The sequence below is a fragment of the Macrotis lagotis genome, chromosome 8, assembly GCF_037893015.1.
Source record: "Macrotis lagotis isolate mMagLag1 chromosome 8, bilby.v1.9.chrom.fasta, whole genome shotgun sequence".
In the NCBI taxonomy this organism is placed as follows: Eukaryota; Metazoa; Chordata; class Mammalia; order Peramelemorphia; family Peramelidae; genus Macrotis; species Macrotis lagotis.
Genome location: NC_133665.1, coordinates 147,002,467 through 147,029,617, shown reverse-complemented (window position 1 = coordinate 147,029,617; position 27,151 = coordinate 147,002,467). Strand labels below are relative to the sequence as shown.

At 36.1% G+C, this 27,151-nt stretch overlaps 1 protein-coding gene across 3 annotated transcripts in view; it reads left to right on the top strand.

The window, feature by feature from the left end:
* GRM7 (glutamate metabotropic receptor 7) overlaps positions 1 to 27,151 on the top strand; it is a 1,085,204-nt gene that overhangs the window by 131,702 nt on the left and 926,351 nt on the right. For 2 of the 3 annotated variants that reach the window (XM_074196078.1, XM_074196077.1), the window contains exons 1-3: positions 15,421 to 15,529; positions 17,838 to 17,894; positions 22,863 to 22,972. The exons of the other annotated variant lie outside the window; for it this stretch is intronic. In XM_074196078.1, the coding sequence (XP_074052179.1) occupies positions 22,964 to 22,972 (9 nt within the window). In that variant the 5' untranslated portion in view covers positions 15,421 to 15,529; positions 17,838 to 17,894; positions 22,863 to 22,963. Of the gene's footprint in view, positions 1 to 15,420; positions 15,530 to 17,837; positions 17,895 to 22,862; positions 22,973 to 27,151 lie in introns of those variants that run through there. 3 annotated transcript variants of the gene reach the window in all.

The window sequence follows — 27,151 nt, the reverse complement described above, 5'->3', positions numbered from 1 at the left end:
ATAATACTGCTAACTAGCATTTTATATAAATCTTTAAGGCTTAGTGTTCTTTATAAATATTATTTAATTTCCTCCTCAGATCATCTCTGTAAGTTAGTATTAATATTATCATTTTGCTTATTAAAAAAAGAAAATAAACTGAAAGAGAGAGAGAGAAAGTGACTTTCCCAGGGTCATATGGTTAGCAAGTATCTGAGACAGCTTTTGAATTCAACTCTTCCTAACTCCCACACCAGGTGCTATCCACTGCACTTTAAATGCTTCAGCAATAAAGAGGTAGGATTTAAACACTGGTCTTCTGAGTCTAAAATTCACTGGTATTTACATGAACTATATACCCCTCATACATATGAACACACTATCATTATTTCCCAGCACATATTTTAAGTTTGTAATTCATTTCAGTTGTATTTTTTAAAAGACAGGATGAGTAGGAAAGTGTAAAAATATCCCTTTTAATGTTTTAAATCAAATGACTAAATTTAGGATATTATTGAATTTTGAGTCTAAAAGTTATCTTAGGAGCCATGTTGTCTAACTTTTATCTGCTTTATAATCTATATTAAAATACATACAAGTTATTCTCCAATCTTTAACTGAGAACCTTGAATGATGGGAGACCCATTATTTCTTGGAGAAACTCATCCTACTTTGGTTACTTTTACCTCTTATGAGGAGGTTTAGTTTGTTTTCCCTAATGTCAAGCCTAAATCTTCCTCTTTGGTGCTTGAATCATTTGGTCTTTACTCTGAAAACTATCTGTCCTCTGGCATGGTGGGTATAGTATTATAATTGGAAGGCTTGATTTCAAATCCTGCTTTAGACACTAGTTCTGGAATTCTGAGCAAATCACTTCATTTTTCTCTAATTTTGTTTCCTCATCTTCACAATGAAGGGGCTAACCTCAGCAACCTTTAATGTCCCTTCCAGTTCTTAGTCTATGAATTCTATGATCTTAAGTACTTGAGTTTTCTGAGTTTCCTTACCTCTAGGCTAAATCTCCCCAGGCATTTCAACCAATCTCACACGGCATGGATTCAGAATAAATATTCAGTTATTTCAAAGTCTTATGTTTCTATACTATGAATGATATTTTTCTTCAGTTACTGAAGGTGAACATGGCGCCTGGGATAGGACAAAGGAATCTCTCCATCACCACTCTAAACTATTTAAATGATTGCTCTGAAAGTGTCCTCAGGTTCCCTTTATAAATAATTATCTCTAACCAAAAGCTGATGTTTGCCTAGGACTTTCTATCTTATTTGTTAAAATTACATTGCAGAATGATTACTTGGTGCCCTGCTATTTCCCCTGATGGAGAATTATTGTTTCTCTCTCTGCCTCGCCTCTCCCTCCCTCCTCTCTCTCTCTCTCTCTCTCTCTCTCTCTCTCTCTCTCTCTCTCTCTCTCTGTCTCTCTGTCTCTCTCTCTGTCTCTCTCTCTCTCTGTCTCTCTGTCTCTCTCTCTCTCTGTCTCTCTCTGTCTCTCTCTCTCTGTCTCTCTGTCTCTCTCTCTGTCTCTCTCTCTCTCTCTCTCTCTCTCTCTCTCTCTCTCTCTCTCTCTCTCTCTCTCTCTCCCCCTCTCTTCTTTCCTCCTCCCCTTCCCCCATCCATCTTTCTCTCTAGAGATTTTTTTTAACCTACATCACTGAGTAAACTCCTGAGCTTTTATAGCTTCCCAGTGTTTGACAAAGGAAAGTTAGATTTCTACTGAAATCACTCTCTCTGCTCTCCTCTTTTTGGGTAAAGAAATCAGTGAGGAGAATTAATATTGAGAAAACCACCTTCTAAATAAGACCACCTCAGAATTTGAGGAGGAAAAGGATTTGAGGAAGATGGTTATTTTAGAGTAAGAAAATTCTCCATTGTATTTCGTTTCATGCCATAAAAATCCCCTTCCTATCAAAAATATGTTTTTATTGATTATTTGGGGGTACTTGATATACAAAAGTGGAACTTCCCCAAAAGCAAATCACTCTGTATTAGCCAAGTACAATCACAGGTCACTAAAAACAAAGGGTTGCAGCAAGCTGCAGTAAAATTTGAAAAGTAACAACGTTGATTACTAAAAGGAAAGAAGGGAAAGGGGGAAAGAGAATCGATATGCTTTATCCCTCCACCCATGGCTTGAGAATGGGTCCATGCAAATCCACAAGAAAACTCTAAGGATTTGTACAAGAAAGAGAATCCAAGAAGGGCAAATAGTTTTTCAGCAGAGATATATGAGTCAGACTTCCAGTTTTCTCTTTCACTTGTTTGTTAATGGATTACCCTTTATGTAAGATATTATTGTTGTTGCTGTTCGCACTGCCCTATGCCCAGAGGAGAGACAAGGGAACCCAAGACAAATTTGGCCTATTCCCCAACTTCTTTCGTGAGGTTAGCCTCAAAACATACTGTATATTTTCATGAACAGAGTCACTGGTTAATTTTTTTTCTTAATTAGTGAAACTCTTTCTTCAGTCTTTAGAAAACCCATGGAAAGATGTTTTAATAATTATGCATCCATTCTTGTGACTGGTAATTCATTTATCTAATGGACATTCTTCATTTTATTTCAAATGAAGGATTGAAATAAATGAAGGTATTTCAAAGTCAATTTAAATGATGATTTTACCATTTCATAGCATCACCTTTAACTGGGATGATTAGTAATTTTCGTCTTTCTCTTCTATTTAGTTAGACTGTAAGATATTTCATAGGGATTTTTAGAAACAGATATATTAGCTTTGCTCTCTGGGTTAATCTGTTTTGTTTTTACCTTGTTTAATAATTCTCTCACATATGTTCAATTCATTATTCATTAATATTGCTGACAGCTCTTCATGGTCTTGGGGAGGGAGTAGGGAAGTTGGAATTGCATTTGCATTTGCTCTTGTATTCAAATATGAAAGTATAATGTCCTGTCTTGGGATTTAGTGGGCTTCCCCTCTTTGCAGGCAATGGCACATGACTCCTCATTGGGTATGTCAATAAGGGATTTCTTATTCAGATATAGATTGGACTAAATAGTATATGAGGTTACCTTCAACTCGAAGATTTTTGTATTGTATGATTCTGTGATATATAAACAGTGTTGGAAAAATCTTATTGTAGTTTTAAACTACTGAATCTTAAAACCACAGGAAGTCTTTTTGGAGGCACTGTGTGTGCTATGTATAAATGCACACACATATTCATGTGGCACACACTCCATTTAAAACTTGATCCTCTAGAACAAGGGACATTTGAACATCCAACATACTTTTGTGGGGTAAGGACAGCATAATAAAAAGGGATCACAGGGGAGGGGGAGACATAAACACATGTAGAGATGAGATGTAGACAGAAACAAGATATATGGACATTGCAGGTGCTGGGATTAAGTAGTAAGGGGATGTTGTTAATTGTCACAAGTAATAGTGGTGATGATAATAATATATAAGGTGTACAAAGCAATTCATATATAGTATCTCATTTGATCCTCACAATAATCTAGTGAGAACGTGCAATTTACTATGCCCATTTTGCAAATAAGGAGTCTGAGGCTGACTTGTCTAGCATCACACAGTTAGTAAATGTCTGAGGCAGGATCTGCATTCAGGCCTTTCTGATATTTAAACCAGCACTTTATCCATAATGAGCATGATAGATGCTGAGAACCCTAGTCAAACCTGGTGATTACAGTAGATGAGAGTAGTATCAATGCTGTCATCAAGTCTGGGAATGTCTGCTTTTCTTGCTTAATCTATAACTATCAGAATTATATTTTGGACAAAAGTGGTAGAGAAAGGATTGCAAACCTGATTTGTTTACCAATGATCTTTGATAGAAGAGAATATAGCAAAATCTCTAAGTCCAAAGAAATAGACTAACTATTAAAAGCTTATACAGCTAGAACCTTCCATATGTGTTTTCCCCTCTATTAGAATTGAAGATCCTCACTTTCTTTATTTAGTGCTTTGTTTAGTACTGGAAACATAATTAGTATTTCATACTTTTTTCATCCATTTTTTCATTCATTTATTAGCATACAATTGTTTTTTGATGGAATATATGAAGAAGATTTTAGATTTAATTTGTTTATAACTAAAAGCAGAGCAGATAGCCCAGAGCTTTTCATAGTATGATTAGTCACTTGGTTCTTATTTCAATTTTTAGACATTTTATAATTTTATTGATATGAGTATCCCCCATTCCTTAACATACATGCCCTGACAAAGATCATAACATTCTATGACAAAAGATGGTCTTGCTGTGACCAAACCAGAAGATAGATTTCAACAGTTACTATGGCCCCAAATCCTTCAGTTAATTTGATGATAATAAGGTACTTGGTACTTAATTACGCTAGGCCTTAGATAGCAGATATAGTCTCTCACCAAGAGTATATTGAAAGTTTTTACCAATGTGGTAAAGCCTTCAATAGATGCTATTACCTGGGAATATAGTCTCCAAAATGTACAGTATCCTCCAAACCATGAGGAAGCATTAGAGGAGTGCTTTAATAATTTACATGTCCTATTGGACTCTCAACTTTACAAAAACTTGGACTATTTTAGTCAAACCCAGGTTTTAATGCTTTTACATCTGACTTTTTAAGCTAGACTCACTAGTAGTCACAGAGACTCAAAGAGTCATAGACAAAAGATAGTGTTAACTCTTGAAAATTTAAGAGGATGAGCATATGGTTCCAGGATTTTCCTAGAAGGTGAATGGTGGACTAGCTCAATAATCTACTGGAGAGACTGCCAATCTCAAGTCCCTTCCCACTAAAATCTATCCTCCATTCAGTAACCAGAATGATTTTCTTAAATCACTGATATAATCATGTCCCATCCCCTTTACTAAACAAACTCTAGTGGATTCCTATTACCTCAAGGAATAAGCACAAAATCCTCTGTTTGATATTCAAAGGCCTTGTTATTAAAGACCTAATCCCATTTCCATTTTTCTTGCACATCACACTAATGTCACAAATTATTTGATCCAGTGACATAGGCATCCTTTTTGTTCTACAAACAAGACATTTCATCTCTCAGTTCTGGGAATTTTCTATGGGTGTCCCCCATTTCCAAAATTTTCTCTCATTATTCATCTCCCTAGTCTCCTATAAATCCCAGCTAAAATTCCAACTTTGACAGGAAAGCTTACCCAATACCTCTTAATACTAGTGTCTTCCCTCTTTTAATTGTTTCCAGTTTATCCTGTATATTACTTGTTTATACCTATGTGTTTGTATGTTTTCTCCACTATTAGACTGCAAGCTCCTTGAGAGCAAGAACTATGTTTTTACAAGCTTTTTATAATCCACAGTGCCCTCTATGTGCCTATAACTTGATTAGGTTCTAGAGATTCAAAGACAAAACAAAACAATTATCCTTAAGGAGTTTACATTCTGACATGAGAGATATTCTCACACACATATGCACATACATGCACATTAGACTATGTATATTATCTAAATATATACACTTATATATGCATACATATACACATATACCTATGTCAATACAAAACATTTACAAGGTATTCTTGAGAATTGAGAGTAGAGAGCAACTCAGGAGTATCTGAGGAGATTAGGAAAGGTCTCATGAAAATGATGGCCATTTGAGCTAACCTGATGGGATTCTAGGAGGCAGAGGTGAGAAGGGAGAGTATTCCATGCATGAGGGACAAGTTGTGTAAATAACACAGAGGCTGGAGATGGAATACATGTGTCACGAGCAGCAAGAAGGCTAATTTGGCATTGAAAAGTCTTGGACCATCCTTGATGCCTAGTTCCCATCCATGCTCTTTTTGCTAACCTTCCCAACTCCACCAAGGGCCATTGAGTTTTCAGGCCTCTAGAGTTCCAGTGTTCCTTAACTGTTCCATTCCTGGCTCTCTGAATCTGCTCCTACATGTTGTCCGAACTAGCCCTATAGTCAGGGGTGATTTCATGTGACCTAGCCTCAAAGGGAAGAGTTTAAGCTCATGAACTTAAATGATCATCATCTAAACTGTTTCTGAGACTGTCATACATTCCTAGAAGCTTCATTAGACTTAATTCTTTCAGGTTACACTATGGTTCATTGACACAGTAATTAAGTGACTGGGCCTTTAATGGTAGCCTCTAGGAGCTCATGGAGTTTCCAGATGGAGCTAATGTAAAAGGAGGATTATCTTTCAAAAAGGAAAGATGTTTGTTTTTCCCACTAACTGAGTCTAATGTGACAGTAGGTAATGTTATCCTTGGAATTATTAATGCTAAGTGCTTAGAGAATCCGCTTTTCTCAACTCAGGTCTAAGGTGTTTTTTTTTTCTGCTATGAAATATAGTACTTTCCTTTTTTGCATTTCATATCAGAATTCCAGTATCTTTAATATATCTCATTCTTTTGCCTTGCACATCATGCTCATGGAGGTCGAGAGCTTAAGATTTAATTTTCACTTTCAGGGCCTCAGAAGAACATGTTCCAATTCTATGTTAAATTCATTTGCTTGAGGATAAGCCATGGATGCTCTATCTTTTCTCCTTCTGAATTACAAGTTGTGGCATGATTTTTTCTTTCTATGCAGAGAAGATAGAGACCTATCTCTGGGTGAATAAGTATTGATGAGCTATGTAGTGGTCCATATGTGCAGACTATAGAGATTCTGGTTCAAGAGAAATAGCTTTATCCAGTAAAAAGTCAGAGAGGTTTAACAGGGAGGTTTTCTAACAATAGTCTGACATACAGTGAGTGCCTAATATATACTTACTAAAGTGAATGGAATTGAGTCAGGGAAAGTAATGTTGCCAAATTTTAGAAAATCTGTGTAAATATCAATTTGCTTTTAAAATATTGCATTTTCACACAATATCTAATATTTCAATGAAAAAAATTCTTTGAATGAGATTTTTTTCCAAATGGTCTGTTGTCTATGAATAAATAGGTTACCTACAAATTGTGGTAGATTATTCTTTTTTTATGCATCTTTTGATTATTGGTGATGTCCCTCCTAGAAGTTTTCCAAGAATTTATTCTAGTAAGTCCCAAGTACAGTTTAGACCAGTAATACAATCCCTTTTATCTAACAAAAGTCACTAACCTTCAGTAGTGTAGTAGATAAGAGTACTGAGTCTCGAAGGCAGCTCGTTTGTGAGTTCAAATCTGACCTCAAACATTTAGTAGTTGTGTGACCCTGGTAAATCACTTAACCCTGTTTGCTAAATAAGCTGGAGACGTATCTTTGCCAAATTGGGTTATAAAGAATCTGAGAGGAAACTAAATAGCAATAGTAACTTTCAGCGGGGGAGTGCAGGGGAGGGGAGTGGAGGGGGAGTGAATCCAACCAAGCATGATATAATATTGAGAAGCAAATATAGTTCCAAATTTGAGGTTTTTCTATTATTTTTTGATCCTTAGAGAAATATGAAATGTTTAATTCTATTGTCAGTTAAGAACATGAAATGGAAATAAAGGAGAAACTAATACATACATATAGACACATATACATAAGCACATTTACAAATTACAGAGTAATTTGGAAGATCTTTTCCTATTTTCATGAGTTACTGAGTTTTAAAAGGTATAAACAGAAAAAAGAGGTAAAATAAAATTGAATGAAATCTGCATATCGAAGAAAATGGAAAGGTGGAGAGGAAGGGAATAAGTACATACCATCTTAAGTAACTGACACTATACTCATTTCTTTTTTATAAATATCACCTCATATGTTCTTCATAACAACTTTTGATGAAGGTGCCATTAATAACATCATTTTACAGTTTAGGAAACCAAGGCAAAAAGGAGTTGTGACTTGTCCAATGTCTCACTGTTAACAAATCTGAGACTGATTTGAATTCAAATCTTCCTGTCTCCAGGTTCAGCACTGTATCCTTGTATCCACTGTCTCACAAGCTACCTCAATAGATGTAGTTAGGAAGGGATGGAAAGTTATAGGGAGAGAGAGAGAGAGAGAGAGAGAGAGAGAGAGAGAGAGAGAGAGAGAGAGAGAGAGAGAGAGAGATGTATAGACACACACAGACAACAGTAGAGAAAGAATGGGTGAATTGAAACTGATTTTTTTTGCTGTTGTCAAGTTAAACTGTTCTTAAGACACTTTGCTCATCTTTGTAGTTGTTTTGTGTGCCCAAAAGTAAGTTGACACTATTTGCAAAACTGCTTTTATTTAACCAATGTTTACTGCTCTTTACCCTTTTATAATAAATACTATTTATGCATAGTTAAAGAAATTCAATGTGATGAAAAAGATCTTGAAACCTCCCTTAGCCATAGCAGACTAAAAAGCCACCAGATAGATGTGTAAATGTTAATTTATGAAAGTGACCTATTTCTATTCCATTTATTTTCTTCTTACTTTCTGGAACAGGAAGTTAAAATTGTTCATACTATTTTGGTGCTTTAAAATGAAGAAAATAATATTTCAAAATTCTTTTATCTTCCAAATCTTAGACAGAAATAGTTCTAGAATAGATTTTCAACTCATTTCATATTTTGAAGGACATCTTAGTTTTTGTGTATACTTTGGGCAGTATAGTTAAGTTTAGCTAAGCCTATAGACAGATCCCTTCTCAGAATGTTTTTGTTGTTGAGCCATTTTAATTTTGTCTGAGTCTTTGTAATCTCATTTTGTATATTCTTGGCAAATATATTGGAATGTTTTGCCACTTCTTTCTCCAGCTCATTTTTAACAGATGAGGAACTAAGGTTTAAGTGACTTGCTCAGGATCACACAGGTAATTTGTCTGAGGTCAAATTTTAACTCATCATAATAAGTCTTCCTCATTCAAACCTCAGCATTCTATCCACTGCACCACTGAACTACCTATAATACTTTTAAGTGCATTAAATAAAATGAATAGCATCATGTAGGAAACTCATTGAATTACAATAGTTATCTTTCTTTAAACAAGTTCCCAACATCAGGTTTAAAAATCCTGATAAAACAAAATAGATTTTTTTCAAAAGGACAGTTAATGCTAAATGAGTTAGATCTTTTTCTAACATTACTTTGAAAACATTAACTCTGAGTTATTGTTTGTAGGATAGTGTAAATTTACAAAAAAATTAAATTCTATTGTAGAAAGTGATTTGCTTTATTTTTCTTGATCATTTAAGATGGACTTTCAGCACAGTATCTCTGGGGGGAGCCATTTTTTCTGGCTTTTCTATATTTTGATTATACATATGATAAACTAGTAATAATAGGGCAAAGCATGAAAAGTTGTGTTGGTCAGTCATGTTCAACTCTTTGATTCCATTTGGGATGTTCTTGGCAAAGATACTGGAGTGGTTTGACATTTCTTTTTCTAGTTTATTTTACAGATGGGAAAAATGAGACAAACAGGTCAATGACTTGCTCTGGGTCACACAGTTAGTAAATGTCTGAGACCAAATTTTATTTGAGGAAGAGGAATATTCCTATCTCCACGTTTGTTGCTTTATCCACTGTATCACCTAGTTGCCCTGGGAATGAGAAGAGATTCAAATCTTGGGTCCAATACTCCCCATATAATGGCCTTAAATCCCTGATGTCCTAGTCTTCTTCAAGAATGAAGGACAAATAAACAATAACAAACAACATTTTCTAACTGTAACTAGTAGCAAATCACCCTATTTATTTGGGATTAAGGTTCTTCTATATATGTGCAGTACACTCAAAGAATTAATAGTGAGGAGAAAAGGGGGTAGTTAGATGGCACAGTGAATAGAACACTGGCCCTGGAGTCAGGAGGTCCTGAGTTCAAATTTGAACTTAGACACTTACTAATTACCTAGTTGTGTGACTTGGGCAAGTCACTTAACTCCATTGGCCTGCAAAAAGCTAAATAAAAAATAGCAAGAAGATAGTAAGCATATAGGACAGTCCTTGCAGAATTAAAATTTCATTTACTTATTTGCCTCTTTTGGCAATAATACCATCTGAGGGTCTAGGAATATATATTTTTTAGAAGACCTGACTAAAGATAACAGTGTTATTTGTTAATTGTGGGGAAACTTGAAACAACCTAAAGACTGAATGATCTGGGAAATGACTGAATGAATACTTTGTAATATATCAGTGGAAAGAATGTTATTATGCTATTAAAATAGATACATGAGGGGAATATAAACCAAAATGAAAATTCCTATATAGTAACAGTAATTGAAATTTTATAGCATTTCAAGATTTATAAAGGGCTTTACTTAACAGCATAGCTTTTGGAGGTTGATATTATCAGGATTGTCATCTATCATTTCAGTGTTGGAGTAGCTGACCCTTTGAGATGACTGCCAGGCCCACAAATTTTCCAATCTTATACCCTCACATCTAGAACTCTATCCATTAGATTTTGCTGAAATAATGTATTGGGGAATTCTCTTGACCCCATGTAAGAAGCATCAGGATAAGTTATGATCTGATGCCTTTGGATCAAAATTAGGATGCCTGACTGGAAATAGAGAGATTTTAGCAGTATGCTAATGAATCTGCATTTGCCAACAGCAAATTTGGATTTTAGGGCTACAGTTTTGGTATTCATAATGTTTCAGACCCTCTTAGGCTACACAGACAATTAGCAACATTCTGTGGCTTAGGATACAGAAGTTAAACATTTCACAGGAGAGGAGTAGAGAAAAATGAAGATCAGTCAAATGGAAAAGAGGTGAATATTTGAAATGCAGCTGGCAGGACCTATCAGAATAGGAAAACATTCCTTATTCAAGAATAGGATACAAGGGAACAAGACAAAAGATTTTTACAAGTGTAGACAAAGTATCTTTTGCAAGGAGAGTAGTTGTTATAATGGAGAATAAGACCATCAATTTTATATACTCTTGTATAGGATTTTGGGATTTCCTAATATTAGGACACTTAGTGGTGGGGGGAAGGGATTTCCACATTGTTTGTCCATCAAGAGGAAATAAAATGAATGTAGTTAATTCCCCACCCCCTCCCAGCCACAACTGTAAATCGAATAAGGAAGATCAACAATAGAATCAATAGTGTACACACTAAATAATTTTTTCTTTGTGTATACCTGTGTATGTCTACAAAAGGAAAATGAATATTCCAATAAAGATATGAATGACAAAGAGAACCAGAGTAGTCATTTGAATCCCATTGGACTCTTCATGATCACATTTGGGGTTTCCTTGGTAAAGCTAATAGTTTGTCATTTCCTCCTCCAGTTCATTTTACAGATGAGGAAATGAAGACAGAGAGGCTTAAGTTACTTGGCCAAGGTCATACAGCTACTAAGAGAATGAGACTAGATTTGAACTCAGGTCTTCCTACTTGCAAGTCCAGCACTCTGGCCACTGCTCCACCAGAGGAGACAAAACTGGAAAAATGAATGTTATTGTGTGATTTTCTGTTGTGAAAGAAGAAGGGTGGAAATACACAGCTATCATTTCATCCATTGGAAAATTTCTAGTAGAGAATTTTCTTTCACATATGCAAATCAGTATGAACCTAGTAGCCTCAGAATTTCCTGTCACTGAGAGTGTACATCTAGTGACATACACTCATCACTCAGACAATATATATCAGAGGCAGCACTTGAATCCAGGTCTTCCTGATTCCAAGGTCAACTAACTTTCGATCCAGTACAATTTTGCCTCTCCATGTACATTTTATTTGCTTCAATTCATTTTTTAAAGGTAATTATCTAAATAATAAAGTATATTTAGTTTTGTTGATGCTTAAAGTTAATATATTCTCTTTTTAAAGATATGAAACCCAGTTTTAAGAATAATGTACAAAAATAAAGTTTTTGTGTTAGTACAGTTCACCTCCTCATGAAAGCTCTCTCGGTAGGCACTTGGATTTCTACTACTGTAATAAGATATATTATGTCAGTCTAACCTCACAGATCCTGGCTACAGCCTTAGTAACAGAATTCTGACTTTCTCTTTCCTTCCTGTAGCAGCTTAAGATCCTGGTTTTATTTATCACGCCCCTCACATTCCCTCACAAAGTCAACAACAAGCTTCTATCCTCCCAGGCTTGGCCTCTTATCTCCTTTCTGTCATTCATGTTGTTTCTGAATTCCCTGCTTCTGAAAACAAAGGCCAAAGTCAAGGATTTCTTACTGAGCTGAGTGGGTCATGTTCACTAGCATCCCTGGAATCTCTGGCACACAAATCACTGCAGTTTGATGAAAAATCAGAGTAGAAAGGAGCAGAAAAGGGAGCCTCGCAGGCACAGTGTCCATTCTAATTCCAAGAATGCCCAAGCTCGGTGAATACAGATAAAGAGCTGCAGAATGAAGAATCTTTGTTAGAAGCAACAGAAGTTGTGATTTTAAAAAAAATATGCTAATATTCTCTGGCTGATATGTAGGATTCTATTTTTAATGTTTTACTTTGTTACTTTTTTTTTGCTCATTGTGTGGGAAGTCTAAAATGTAATATGGATGCAACCAATTATTCTCTAATGCTTCTTTCCCCCATGCAATGTTATTTTCTTTAATCAGGCTACATTAGCTTCAGCAAACAATTCATATTTTCCTTGGACAGGTGGCATTACTAATGTTGCCTTTTTGCCTGAAGAGTTTGCATTGTAACCTATTCATATTACTTAGTATTTTTTGACTTGCTTTTTTAAAATGATGTAATTAGAACCTGTAAGATTAAATAGACCTTAATATCTTAGAATTAAACTTTGCAGTTTATTTTTTTCAAGAATAGTTTTTTTTTACTCTTTATTAACTAGACTAATAATATAGTTTTGGGGTTATTTCTTTGCTTAAATAAATATTTGTGCACACACATGTGTTTCTACTCTGGCTCTTAATAGCTGCCTGACAGATGGATGCTCTAACTTAGAGCTCCCTACAAAGACTATAGTTGAACACTATGTCTTGTTGAGAATTAGTCTAATGGTGCTTGAGTAATGGCAACTATGTGGCACAGTAGATAGAGCACAAGCTTTGCATCCAGGAGAAGGTGTGTTCGAATCTGGCCTCAATTTTTAAAATAATATTGATTCTTAAGAGCAGTGTGACCTTGGGCAAGTCGTTTAACCTTGATTGTCTCACGCTCAGGACGGTCTCCAGTCTTCCTGAATCATTACAGATGGCTGGATCTGGATGACATGGAAGAGAAAGTGAGGCTGGTGACATAGCACAGCACCTCCTCATCAAATACAATTCTCTGTGCTTGTCTTGGCACATGTCCTGGTCTTCTTTTAAAATGAAGAACAAACATTAATTAATGGTGCTTGAGTATGTGTGAATGTATTCAAATGAATGTAAAAATATAATGCTTTCTTCTCCTTTGTTCCTATAATTCCTTAGATTTTCTTTTTTGGGGGGATGGGGTGGGGCAGAGATGGAAGTTGGGGGACGAGACAATTTCAAAAGTGTGAAGGAACTTCTGCTGTGGATTCTCCCTCCTTGAATATACTCTGGCAATTCAATTCATTTGTAACTTACAGACTTAGGAACTTATTGCCTGGTTCATTACAAGGTTAACTGGTTTGTCCAAAGGTGTCACTCTCTCAAAGATCAGGTCTTTAATCACTATGCCACCTTATTCATGGGAAAATTAATCAACAGAAATGATTGTTATTAACTTGTATGAATATTGTAAGAACTTTATAAAGAATTGAACCTATTTGCAAGTTTTCAAATAGGAACTGACCAAAGGAAAAAAATAGCTTTATGCTGAATTTAAAGTATAAGACAATTATTGATGGATCTTGAGACCATATCATCAGAGAATCAATTAAGGAAACGAGATAGGATTGCAGGAGAAGGAAAGAAGTTGTGGGCCAAATATTTGAAGAACAGGCTTATGGATGAGGGATTAGACCTGTTTTCTTTGGTTCCAGGGAAGAACATTAAGCAATGGATGGAAGTAATAAACAGGAATTTCATAGAGATTCATTCCAGGGATGCTGATTCAGAGAAAAACTTCCTAAAAATTCCAGCTATCCTCCAAGTATAAAGTGTTGGGTTATTTTTCATTGGAAATCTTCAGGCAAAGACAGGATAATCATAAGGTAGGCATGTTGTATCATGTATTCTTTTTCAGATATTTATTGAATTAAAAGACCTCTGAATTACTTTTCATCTATTAAAGTCTGTGCTTTTGTAATGCTATAATAAAATTAACTGAAAAACAGAGTTAAAAAGAAATTAGGGTACTAAAAACAATCTCACTATTGGGGGAATGGAAAGAATAACTTCAATTGAATTATTACTTTTTTAAAACAATATTAAGTTCATAGTTTTAAAAGTAACTTAATTTTCTTTGGGCTCCTTTTTTTAACCCAATAAAAACATTTAAAATTTTTATTAGTGGGGCAGCTAGGTGGTGCAGTGGATAGAGTACCAGCCCTAGAGTCAGGAAGACCTGAGTTCAAATGCAGCCTCAGACACTTAATAATTGCCTTAATTGAGTGACCTTGGGCAAGTCACTTAACCCTATTGCCTTAAAAAAAATAAAATAAAATAAATAAAATCACTATTATTAAAATCAATCTTATTCTGTTTCCCCCAATCCCTCCTTACTAGAAGAGGATGAGTGAATCCATGTCCATTTCCAGGTAGCTCTGTTATTGCTTGAATGGCCAGACCCTGCAAAAGGTGTGATTACTAATCATGTAGGGTAGTTTAGACTGGAGTCTCCTAGGGTTCTATGATTCAGGAGAATCTGCACGTATTTTAAGGGCCATCACCTTCCTAATTATTTAACCAGTTCTATTTAGTTCCAAAAGGCTGATCTAGAAGGAATAAGCAAAGGTAGTCAGAAGTGGAATTTAGCCTTGTTGACATTTTTTTTTTTAAATTTCTAATGGTTAGAGTCTTCTGAAAGTGAAGAAGAAAATGAGTTCTTAAACTTGGGGTCTGTGAACTTTTACAAAAATAGAGACATTTAATTGAATGATGATTTCCATGTGAAGGGTTTCCCTCGTATTCTTATACATTGTTTCAGTACTGAGGTCCAGCGATTTGGCCAAAGCGCCTCAGAAAGGGTCCGAGGATGGATTTAAACCCAGTCTTCCTGATTGGGGGGAGGGGGAGAGGGCGTGGCTCCCCAGTAATTGCAGCTGCCCCTCAGGGGCCTTATGAGCATCCCAGGGACATTCAAAGGGCTTTGCAAACCTTAAAGCACTAGGTAAATGCTGGCCACCATGAAGAGGTAACACAATACACATAAAGTGAAATAATTCCCCAGCTGTGTGGCCTTGGGGCCTTGCAAAAAAAAAAATCTAAAAATAAAAAATAAGTAAAAATAAAAAAATAAACATAAAGTGAGTCAATACAAATATAAGCGAAGTAGTTAGGGGGCCTGGAATAAGTCTTGGTGGGTCTGGGGAGGGTTTCCATGGAGGCTTCTGGGCCTGTCTCCTCCCAGGCGGGCAGCGCAGGCGCAGAGAAAACTTCCTGCCTTGGCCCTGGCCTCGCCCTGACAGAAGTTTGCCTCGAGGCATGCGCAAAGCCACTCTCCTGACTTGTGGGTAGTGGCCTCCACTGTGGCGCAGGCGCGGTAAGGGCCGCCCAGTTGGCTTCAGTCGTGCTTCCGCTTCGGCGCAGTGGGCACCACTGGAGAGAAGAGGCAGGAGAGCCTTGCTAGGGTCAGTGCCCAATTTCTAACTCCCCTTTCTCATACTTGAACCCTCCCCCTGGGGATGGGGGGAGTGTCTGTCCACCACTTCCTGTCTGATAAATTTCTCCACTTCCTGTCACGTGGGGTTTTCATGGCTTGTTCCTTGACACAAGAAAACTCAAAAGGTCATTTGTGTGTTCTAGGCCTGAAGCCTTGTGATTATGCAAGGGTCTGCCATGAGCAGAAGCCGCAGTTAGGGTGGTTTGGAGGAAAGTTCACGGTCACTTAACGGTGCCATAATTGACTAATTCTTGCCCGTCACCTTGGCAATCTAGAAACTGACAGATTGTGGAGTTTGGGGCTTGGAAAGGTCATGGCCCTGGAGGCTATGAGGGGGGACCCCAGAAAACGGCCTTTCATTAGGCTTCGAGTAAGACGGAAAAGCTGCCTTTTAAACTTTTGTGTTGGTTGTTCTCTCTGAAGTATTTTGGGACGGAAGACACAAAACCTGGAGGGTTTTGGGGTGGAAGGGAAGCAGGAAAGGCACCAGAAGATGGTGCCTGAGCTTCAGCTGTTAAGGAGGACTGGATTCCAGTCACTGGAACTGGGAAATGCCAGTGTCAAGATACAGAGAGAGAGAGAGAAGACAGGTGTAGTCTGAAAAAATGATTCTTTGTCAGCAGTGAAGAATTGTGAGAAGAGGAGTAATGTCTTAGAGAGGTTGGAAATAGAGGTTGTACCTAAATTATATAGGACTTTAACTGCTCCATGGAAGAGATTCTATTTTTTCCTAGAGGGAATAGATTAGCTTGACCTTGATCTTAGAGAAGACCATGAAAAATGACATCAGGTAGAGGATTCCATACTTGCATTTGAGTGCTAAGTCAGCAGCCTCCCTTTCTCCTCCAGAACCCTCTAGGTCTAGTAGTCAGATAAGCATCAGGAGGACTGGAAGTGGCCCTGAGGGAATAGATTATGGAAGACTTTAGATGGTAAAAAGAGGAGGTCCTATTTTATCCTAGAGGGAGGAGGATACCACCAGAATAGTGTATGGAGTTACTTGGTCAGATCTGGACTTTGGGAAAATTTCTGCAGCAGCTAAAATTCAGTTATCTTAAAAATTCTGTATATAATCCAATCACCCAGGTGACATCACGGTTTCTTGACATATTAAAGTTTTACCCTCTAGATCGAAGCCAAGACTTATCAATATGTTTGCTAGATTTCAGTATTATTAAGAACACTGGTGAGAGGACATTGAGATCTCTCAATGGGAAGCTATCCACATAATATCAGACTAGAGAAATCGAGGTTGTGTTCTTGTCACAATCTGGGACCTCAAGAAGCTTGTATTACATTGAAGAGACAGCATATACAGATATAAATACAAGGATATTGGGGGGAAATGACCAGCAGTTAGGGAAATCATAAATGACCCAATACAGTAGGTGAGCTTTGAAAGTTGCTAGCAAAAAAAAAAAAGTTGCTAGCAATTCAAGTCAGAGGAGTCTTTCTTAGCAGAGGGGGAGAGCCTATACAAAGGTTTGATATCTCTAATGATGAAGAATCCCTGAACTGCTCTGAGTCTCAGTTTCCATATCTTTTAAACAGGAATTGTAATACTTGTACTCTCACCCTCTTAGGGATATAATGGAAAATTCTTTGCTAATGGTAAAGCACTGTGTTACTTCCCAGGAAAGGATTTCTTATTCAGAGAATGGAAATGTCAACTATCTCACAGGAAACCAGGGAGTACCTGTCATATACTGTAGTGTAGAACAATTCAGAGGCTGTGACAGCTGAGTGTCCTTTGCCTTCCACTAGTTTATTGGTAGGACCTGGGGAATTGAAATGAAACTTTCCAATGAGTTCATTTTTCTCCCTTATCAGAAAGCAGATAATTCAAATGAATTACTTCTAAGCCTACCAGCCTAAGTACCTATTCTGAGTATGTTTCTTAAGGCTGTGTTCAGCAGGCTCTTAAAAATCAGGAGTTGACTATTGCTCTTGCTGTGTTGCCTGAAGGTGAGAGATTGTTCTGCATCTTTAGCCTTTCTCAGAGATTATCTGCTAAAAGAAGGGCTGGGTTTGTATCTGTGGCATGAGAACCCAAATGACATCCCAGCTTCTTGACATATTTAAGGACTTAGCAACTAGATCCAAGCCATGATTTAACAATATGTTAGTAGATTAAAGCATTAATTATTAAGAGCACAGGTCTTCCCAGTCTGGTGGCAGAGAAGAAGGTGGGAAGGGTAGCAGTTGGCCTTCCCAATTGACTGATGCTAGAAGCAGAAGTGCCCTATTCACATGGATGTCGTCTTTTCTGTTTTTAGACCAAAAGGTGGAACAATTCTGTATCCTAACTAGTTTCATTTCCTGTATGATCTTAGGTAAGTTCTTACAATTTCCAGGGCCTTTTATTAATCACCAAAACGATTGGTTTGTTATAGATATCTCTAACATTCCTTCCATCTCTCAGCCTTAAGGTAGTAATGATTCTGAAATGATTGTTGCCTACTGAAGGGTGTTTGGCCACTTGGAGAGGAAGTGGTTATATAATGGCAGATTTAAGGCCAGAAGATGTGCATGCAAATCTGACATGTTACAGACAAAGACTGGACCCTTCCAAGAGGGAGTTTCCTCATTAACAAATGGATATAATCCATGTACCTTCATCTCAGTCTTGTCAATAGATATTATTAGGTTGCATTTTATTACAGAAACCAGGTGATTTTTGCATGGAGCTGGGAGAAACTGCAGAAAGGAAGGGGAACCTTGCCACAGCTTTTAAGGGGAGGATGGTAGAGCCAACTGCACATCAGGACAGGCTTACCACCTAATGGAAGAGCATTGACTGTTTGGGAGTAGAATGACCCAGGCCAGACACATGGCCTCCTATTATTAAGTCCACAGTCCTGGATTAAAGGCAGAACAGTACAAAAAAAATTACAAGATTTGTTTCCAATACAAAAGGGTTACATTTCTCTGTACTCAGACTTCCCTCTCTTCAGATAAAGGGCGTCAGAGGGGCAGCTAGGTAACACAGTGGATAGAGCACCAGCCCTAGAGTAAGGAGGATTTGAGTTCAAATGTGAACTCAGACACTTAATAACTACCTAGCTGTGTGACCTTGGGTAAGTCATTTAATTCCACTGCCTTGCAAAAAAAAAATAGATCAAAAAAGAAGTAAGTTTCCTAAGGGAAGAGAACATGTTTTTATATATTTATATTTTTATATCTTTTATATCTTTACATGGCCCTTAACCCTCCAAATTTTCAGGTGGTAGCTGCATGTTGGAGTAATAGTGACTCCCATTTGTATAGGAATTGAAGATTTAAAAAAAAATGCACTGCATTCATTTTATCGTTTTGAACCTTTTACAATTCCAATATTACAAAGGAATAAATCAGGTCCAGAGTACTTCAGTGGTTTCTCTGGGATCACATAGCTGATCATTATGAGAAGTTAAACTGGAACCCAGATCTTTCTCAGTCTAAGGTTGGCACTTTATTCATCCTACCTTGTCACATCTCTGATAGAAAATTGATTGGAAATGAAATTTAATAGAAGTTCAAGATATTTGCATTAGGAATAAGTATTAACTTCTTTTGAAAGGAACTATATTAAGGAGAATTGTGACATCCATTCCTCTAAGTTTTAAAAAATTATATAGATTTTTATTTGTATAACATTGTGTGATATCATTGAGCTCATGGAACCCTTTAATGAGCTCTTAAATAAAGCAGGGGTTCTTAAGTTGCCATCTATGAATATTTTTTAAATATGTAAATAACTTTCAACATAATTGGCTTCTTTTACAAACTTATGTATTTTATCTAATGCATTTAAAATATTATTCCACAAAGAGATCTATAGGTTTCACCAGACTTCAGAAGAGTTCCTTGACACAGAAAGATTAAGAACCTATTATAAAGTCTTGGCTCTGAATATTTACTCCAAAATAACAGACTAACATCTATTTGAGAGAAAAAAATCCTCACCTGAATAAAAATGCTTTTTATAAATCTCTTTCCTAACTATTCTTGGATTTTGTTTTGTTTTGTTTGTGGCAGCCAGTGCAAATTTTCAAACAATTGAGGATTCCCAGATTGCACTTTCTTTTCCTTCAGGAGAGTTTCCTTAATTAAATGTAAATAAACTTGCACAGATGGGGTTAGCAAGTGTCCCTGGGCCTTCTGAGGTGATTTACTTATTATCAATGTTTTCCATTCATTCTCATTTGAAGGGTTGGATTTGAATGTCAGCTGTATGCTTTTCTTAAGAGTGTGATTAAAGCTTGAAGTTACAATCATACAACAAGCATTCATTAAATTTCTATTGTATGTTCTGTAGTGTTTTATTTTTGGTAGGAAATAGAAGGTCAAGGATTGCTGAACAGAGGAACAGGAGCAGAGAGAACACACTATTGCACATTAAAGTTAACATTGTTTTTTGGTTTTGGGTTTTTTTTTTGATTGACATTATTTTTAGAGTTCTTAAAGCTGAATTTATTCAAAGTGAGAACAGACTATATATTGAAGATTACTTCTGCCACTGGAATGTAAACTCCCTGAGGGAAGAGACTCTCACTTTTTTATTTATATCCTTAGTTTAACTCAATGCATGGCCTATTGCAAATGATTATTAAATCCACTAATCTGTTCCTATTCAAGACACATTATTCTAGATGAAGCACTAAGGATACCCAAATGAAGTTGTCCATCTCCTCCAGGAATTCTTGGTCTATTGTACTCCTGACCCATCACCTTTCCCAGAAATATTTCCATTTTAATAAAGCCTTCAGTACCCAAAGACATAAATCTCAAATTGTAGAATACCTTAGATAATAGGGAGATTGTGTGTTGGCTAGAAGGGCCTAAATAAGCCCCTCTAATCTCATAAATAACTGATTCAAAATATTTTTTAGTGCAAAATCCTTGCAATCTATTAAAAACCATGCCAATATTTTGAGAGCGCCACCTGCAGAAAAAAAAAAAGACAATGATTGTTCCATTGTTTTCAATTCAGGGAAAGGGGAGATTGTATAGAGTTGTAATGGAAGCTGTGATTTTCCTCTATCCTTGAGGAATAGCAGCCTAAAGGTTTTTTTAAGAGTTGCTGGGACCACAATTAAGCAAATTGCTCAGGGTCTTAGAACCAGTAGGTCAGAGGTAGGATTTGAATGCTAGTTTTGCTGATGCAACTCACTACTCACTACTGTCGCCTCCTTTTATTTATTCACATTTAAATTAAAAAATATATAATTTCACACCCACCCTCACCTTCCAGTTTGTCTTTTTTGGCTAAGTCTTTTCTGCAATAGTAAGATGATACCATGATGATAATATCAGTGTCTTTGAGAAAGTGGGAATTTCCTGTATCTTCTGTCCTGGTCCCCCCCCCCCCCATCTCCCTTTATAGCTAAAGGCAATTTCTCCATTTTTTGAACTTTTGGATGCAATTTTCACCCATTACAAAGAGCAGGACTGTGATAATTATCTCCTGCTTTCCACTTCCAAGATATCACTCCATGGCAGTGATTTAGCCTAGCAACAACTTTAACTTCTAAAATGGAAACCATTAAATAAAACCAAGAACTTATTTCTATAATTGAATGACAATGGGAAGAAAACCAGGTGACAGAAAAATAAATTTTCAGTTCCCAGAGCTAGACTATGTGAATAATGGGGAATCATAATCGGTTAATAGGAGACTACAATCAGTTAAGCAATGAAGAATTTATTAAATGCCTACAATTTGCCAGGAGCAATAGGGCTTCAAAGACAAAAGTGAGAGTCACCATCCTTTAAAGTGCTATGGAAAGAGACAAAGTACAGATTTAAGTATATGTAAAAGATTTATAATAGAAATGGAAGGATTGGACAGGGTCAGAAAGAGGCTGCTGTTAGTTGGGGGGCCATCCCCATAAGGGGCAAAGTGCCAGTAGGATCATAGGATTGTAGATTTAGCTATGAAGGGAACCTTCAAAAAACCATGGGTCCAATTCCCTCATTTTGTAGCTGCAAAACAGATAACATATGACCCATACAAGGTCAACACAGGTATTAATAGAGCTATGGTTTGAGCTCAGTATTGTATCTCAATTTACATTATTATTTGAAAGGTTTTACCTAGAAGTCAAATCTACTAGGCCCAAGAAATACTGGGGATAGAAACTCATTGTCTCTGCCCTCATGGACTTTGCATTTTTAAAGAATGAGGGAAGACAGAACTTCTCTCTGTGAGCTGTAGCTTTACAAAAACTTGCCTAGAAGAGTTTACTGTAAAGATGAGCCTTGGAGGAAGTTCGGGGTTCTGAGAAATGCAGACAAGGAGGGAGTATATTACAAATGACAGAGGTGACCCAGCTGGTGGGCAAGTTGCTCAGTGAGGAGGCTTTTCTTTAGTAAACATTATATTTTGTTTTCCTTTCCCTTTTAATATAATCTCAATTGCATTAAGATTGTTTTTCCTATTGTCTGGGAGGATTAATAAGTAAACTTATAATATGAAGTGAATTTAGAATGTAAACAAATAGAAAGATCGCATTTTATATTCAGTTTTCAAAAAAATACAAGAAATAGCAAATCTTCCATTTGGGTATCTATGCCTCATTTTTATTCAGTCTTTTGTCTTGCAAATGAGATTTCAGAGAAAAGAGTTTTCTTATAAAATAATGCTTTTGAATTAACTTTAGAATATATAAATTGGAGCTTCTGGTTACTAGTCTTATAGGCTCATGTAATGGAATGACAGTGGATTTTGATTCAGAGAACCTAATTTAAAATTGTATGACTGCCATTTAATAGCTGTTAGTTACTGAACAAGGCCCTCAAATTCTCTGAGCCTCAGTTTGAATGTCTGTAAAATAAATGATTGGGCCAGATAACCATCAAGGAAGGTCTTTTCTAGCTTGGACTGTGTTGCTATGAAGTTTTTTTTTTCCATTTTGGGTGGCCACTAGAATAGGACCTCAAAATGCTAGCACCCGTCATCAAAACCAGCCCTGTGATGTGAACTAAAACATAAGTTTTTAGGAAAAAGAATTCTGATGAATCTTCTGGAATATGACCAGCATTAACTTGAGCTGCAGTAGGAACCAATTTGTGAACTGGGAAGGTGCTTTTAAATAGCAAGAATTTTATGTTATTTTGCATATTTCTTAGTCAGCAGTTTTCATAATCCCTTAAGTCATGACATAATGTGTGAATATATCTTTTCATACCTAGGGGAGATCAGAATCCACTGTTAATATAACTTTCAGATTATTGGCAAACCCCCAGCAGGATAAGCAAATCATTTATGCACATGAACATTGTATAATCAGAATTAAGCATTCATTCTGTTCTTCCTTCAGGTACAAATTGAACATTGCTTCTGTCTTTGGTGAATGAAGTCAACTGTAGTGAAGCTAATGATACACACACTGTTATATGGCTTTCTTGCCCTCCCCTGCTTATGATTCGGGTAAGATGTCACTTCTAGACAGCCAAGATAGTTTGTCAGTTGAAACTTGAGATAGACCTTTACTTTTCTCCATTTTAGTAACTCACTGCCTTACAAATGAGCCCAGATATAATAAAATGTAAATGTGACTGAATGAAAAATCAGTAAATATGGATCAAGAAGCAGAATAGCAATGTGGAAAAGGCATTAGACTTGGAGTAAGTAAAATAGGAGTTCTTATTGCCTTTTGGGTTCTCAATAAGTGAGTGACCCTAGATAAATCACTTCATCTTTTGGGATTTGTGTCCTCTTTCCTAATAAAGGGAATTTCAGTTCGCTCCAAGTCTTGCAAATGGGGTTCTTCCTTTTAACAAAGCTACTTACACTTCAAGTTGATCTACTGGTAGCCATCCTCTCAAGAACTGAAAACTTGAAGATCCTTAGATGTAGCTTTGAAAGCAGCTGCCAAAAACCCCCCAAAACATGGGACAGTGTACCCCCAACCCTCGAAGCAGACCCCTATCTTAACAAAGAATGAAGAATTGAGCAAACAACAGAAAATAATTCTGAATATAGACAGTTACTATCCACACTCACAAGATTATAAAGCCAAAGCTTCAACATCCAGTCTCTAAGAAAAATATGAATTGATCATAGGGCATGGAAGAGCTCAGAAATGATTTTGAGAATCAAATAAGGGAAGCAGATAAAAAAATTGGAAAGAGATGAGAATGATGCAAGAAAATCATGAAAACTGAGTCAGCAGTTTAGTGAAGTCAAAGCAAAAAAAAAAATACTGAAGAACATAACATCGTATGCTGAGCAAAGGAAGCAGATACAAGAGAACACTTACACATTATGAATAGCATTGTGAGTTCATCAGCTTTGATGGATGTACCTTCTCTCAGCAGGTCAGAGAGCTAGAACAACCCTGGGAGACCTGTTATGGACAACGCTGTCCACATCCAGATGAAGAAAACAAAGCAAAACAAAAACTACAAATGCTGAGTGAACATTATGTTCACTTTGAAAAATTTCTCTTGTTTTTCCTTCCTATCCCATGATTTTCTTTCTTTTCCCTTAGTCCCAATTTTTCATACAGAAAATGACTATGTAGATTTGTTAAGCACAAAAGTACATGTTCAACTTCACTAGATTCTTTGCTGCTGAGGAGTAAATGGTGGAAAGGAAATTGTGTAACTTATATACATGCATGATTGAATGTTGAAAAACTTTCATAACCTGTAACTGGAAAAATGAAATATTAAGGAAAAAACATACAAAAAAAATCCCCCACAAACAAAGAAAAAAACCAGAATCTTAAAAACCAGACTGAATCAAATGGAAAAAGAGGTCCAAAAAGCCAGTATAGAGAATGCTTTAAAAAGCTGAATTGGCCAAATGTAAAAGGAGATACAAAAGCTCTCTGATGAAAATAATTCCTTAAATTTTAGAATTGAGCAAAGAGAAGTTGATGAATTTGTGAAAATTCAAGAAACAATAAAACTAAACCAAAATGGTGAAAAACTAGAAAAAATGTGATATATCTCATTGGAAAAACAACAGACCTGGAAAATAGATCGAGGAGAGATAATTTAAAAATTATTAAACTACCAGAAATTCTTGATCATAAAAATAGAGCAGTCATTGTCTTTCAGAAAATTATCAAGGAAAATGATTTTTATATTTTAAAAGCAGAGGAGGAAAAAATAGAAATTGAAAGAATCCATCACATTCTGAAAGAGATCCCCAAAATGAAATTGTTAGGAATATTAGTGTCAAGTTTCAGGGCTCCAGGTCAAGCAGCCAGAAAGAAACAATTTAATAATCATGGAGTCAGAGTCCAGATAATACAAGATTTAGCAGCTTTTACATTAAGGGATTATAAACTTGGAAGATGATATTCCATTAGGCAAAAGAGTTTGGATTACAACCAAGAATAAACTGTACAGCAAAACTGAACATTTACTTTCAGGGGAAAAGATAGACTTTCAATAAAATAGGGGGTGTGCAAACTTTCCTGCTGAAAAGACCAGAGTTGGATAGAAAATCTGAACATCAAAAATGAGACTCAAAACATAAAATGGGAAATGGGAAAGGCAAATCATATGGGAATTAATACTGTTGGACTATTTACATTCCTGCATGAGAAGATAATACTGATAAATCATATGAACTTTCTCATTTATTAGGGTTGTTAGAAGAAGCAAGGCACAGGTAGAGTTGAATTCGAAGAGCTAATTTATTTAAAAAAAGATAGAGTTAAAGAACAGTTAGGTGGCACAGTGGATAGAGCACTGGCCCTGGAGTCAGGAGGAACCGAGTTCAAATCCAACTTCAGTCACTTAATAATTTCCTAGCCATGTGAACTTGGGCAAGTCATATAACCCCATTGCCATAAATAAATAAATTAATTAATTTTAAAAATATGGAGTTAAGGTGTGAGAGAGGAAGTACTGGGAGAAAGAGAAAGGGGAGGTAGAATAGAGTAAATTATTTCACATAAAAGGTAACACAGAACTTTTTCAGTGGGGGACATTGAGGGTAGTGAGTGATTCTTACTCTACATGGAAGATGACTCAGAGAGGTAATAACATACACACTCAATTGGGTATAGAAATCTACCTTATCTTAGAAAAAAGTTGGAGGGGCAGGGGAGAGGAGGGAGGTGGGGGGGTAATAAAAGAGAGGGAATATTTTGGTAGGGGCTAGTCAGAAGCAAAACACTTGAGGCACAGGGTGAAAGAGAGAAAACAGAATAGGTAGGGTGGGGGAATAAGCTAAAAGGGAAATACAGTTAGCAATAGTAACTGGGAAAAATATTGAAATAATTTTCTCTGATAGAATCTTCATTCTTTAAACATAGAAAATGAGTCAAATTTATAAAAGCCATTCCTCAATTTATAAATGATTTGAAATATGAAGTTTTCAGATGATATTATAAATGCAATTTGTGACTATATTTTAAAAAAATGTACTACCTCACTATTTATTTGGAAAAATACAAATTAAAATAATTTAAGGTAACTGCTTATACCTATTGGATTGGCTAATAGTATAGAAAGAGAGAATGACAAATGTTAGAAGGGATGTGGGGAAAATGAGACATTAATGCACTTTTTGAGGAGTTGTGAAATGATTCAACCATTTGGAACTATGCCCCAATGACTTTAAAACTATGCCTACCCTGTGACCTAGTCACTGACAGATCTAAATTCTAGAAGGAATATGAAAAACAGGAAAGAAAAGGATATGTTTGTATACAGGTATTTTTAGCAGCTCTTATCTGGTGACAGGGAATTGGAAAATTGAGGGGATGCTTCTCAGTTGGGGCATGGACAAACAAATTGTGTGATTATGATAGAGTACTATTTTGCTTTTAATAAATGATAAAAGGATGCTCTCAGTCACACCTGGAAATACATGGAGCAGATGTATTGGGAAATGTACTAGCTAGAAAATAGTGACAATATTGTAGAATGTTCAGCTGTGAATCACTTGCCTTTTCTCAGCAGTACTGTAACTCAAGATAACTTTGAAGGACTTCTAATGAATAAAACTATGTATCCCCGAAGAGATAACTGATGGTATCTGAGCACAGATTGAAGAATATGTTTTTTCTTTATTTTTCTTGAATTTTCTCTTTTTTTTGGGGGGGGGGGCTATGTTCACTTTCACAACATGACACTTATAGTAATGTTTTGCAAGACTACATTTTTAATCTTTAACAAATTACTTGCATTCTAAATGAGAGGAAGTGGATTGAGAAAAATGGAGAATTCTGAACTCACTTTTTACATTTAATCAGGGAAAAATGAAATAAAATATTTTTTTAAAAAGGCAATTTGTAATCTTAGGAAACTGGGTGGCATAGTGGATAGAGAATTGAACTTATAATGAAGAAGACCTGTATTCAAATCCTGCCTCAGACACTTAAAAACCTTATGCCTGTGGGCAAGTAACTTGACTTCTCCAAACATCAGTTTCCTTATCTGTGAAGTGGGGATAATGATAGTACCTACTTTCCAGAATTGTAAGGATTAAATGAAATATTTATAAAGTTCTTTGAAAACTTTAAAGCATTATATAAATGTCATTATTATTAATAATATTTTATTTATTATATAATAGAAATTCCTTGCTAGGAATCTTTAGCTTGGACAAGAGAAAATTTGGGAGAGGACTGGGTCATGACTGTCT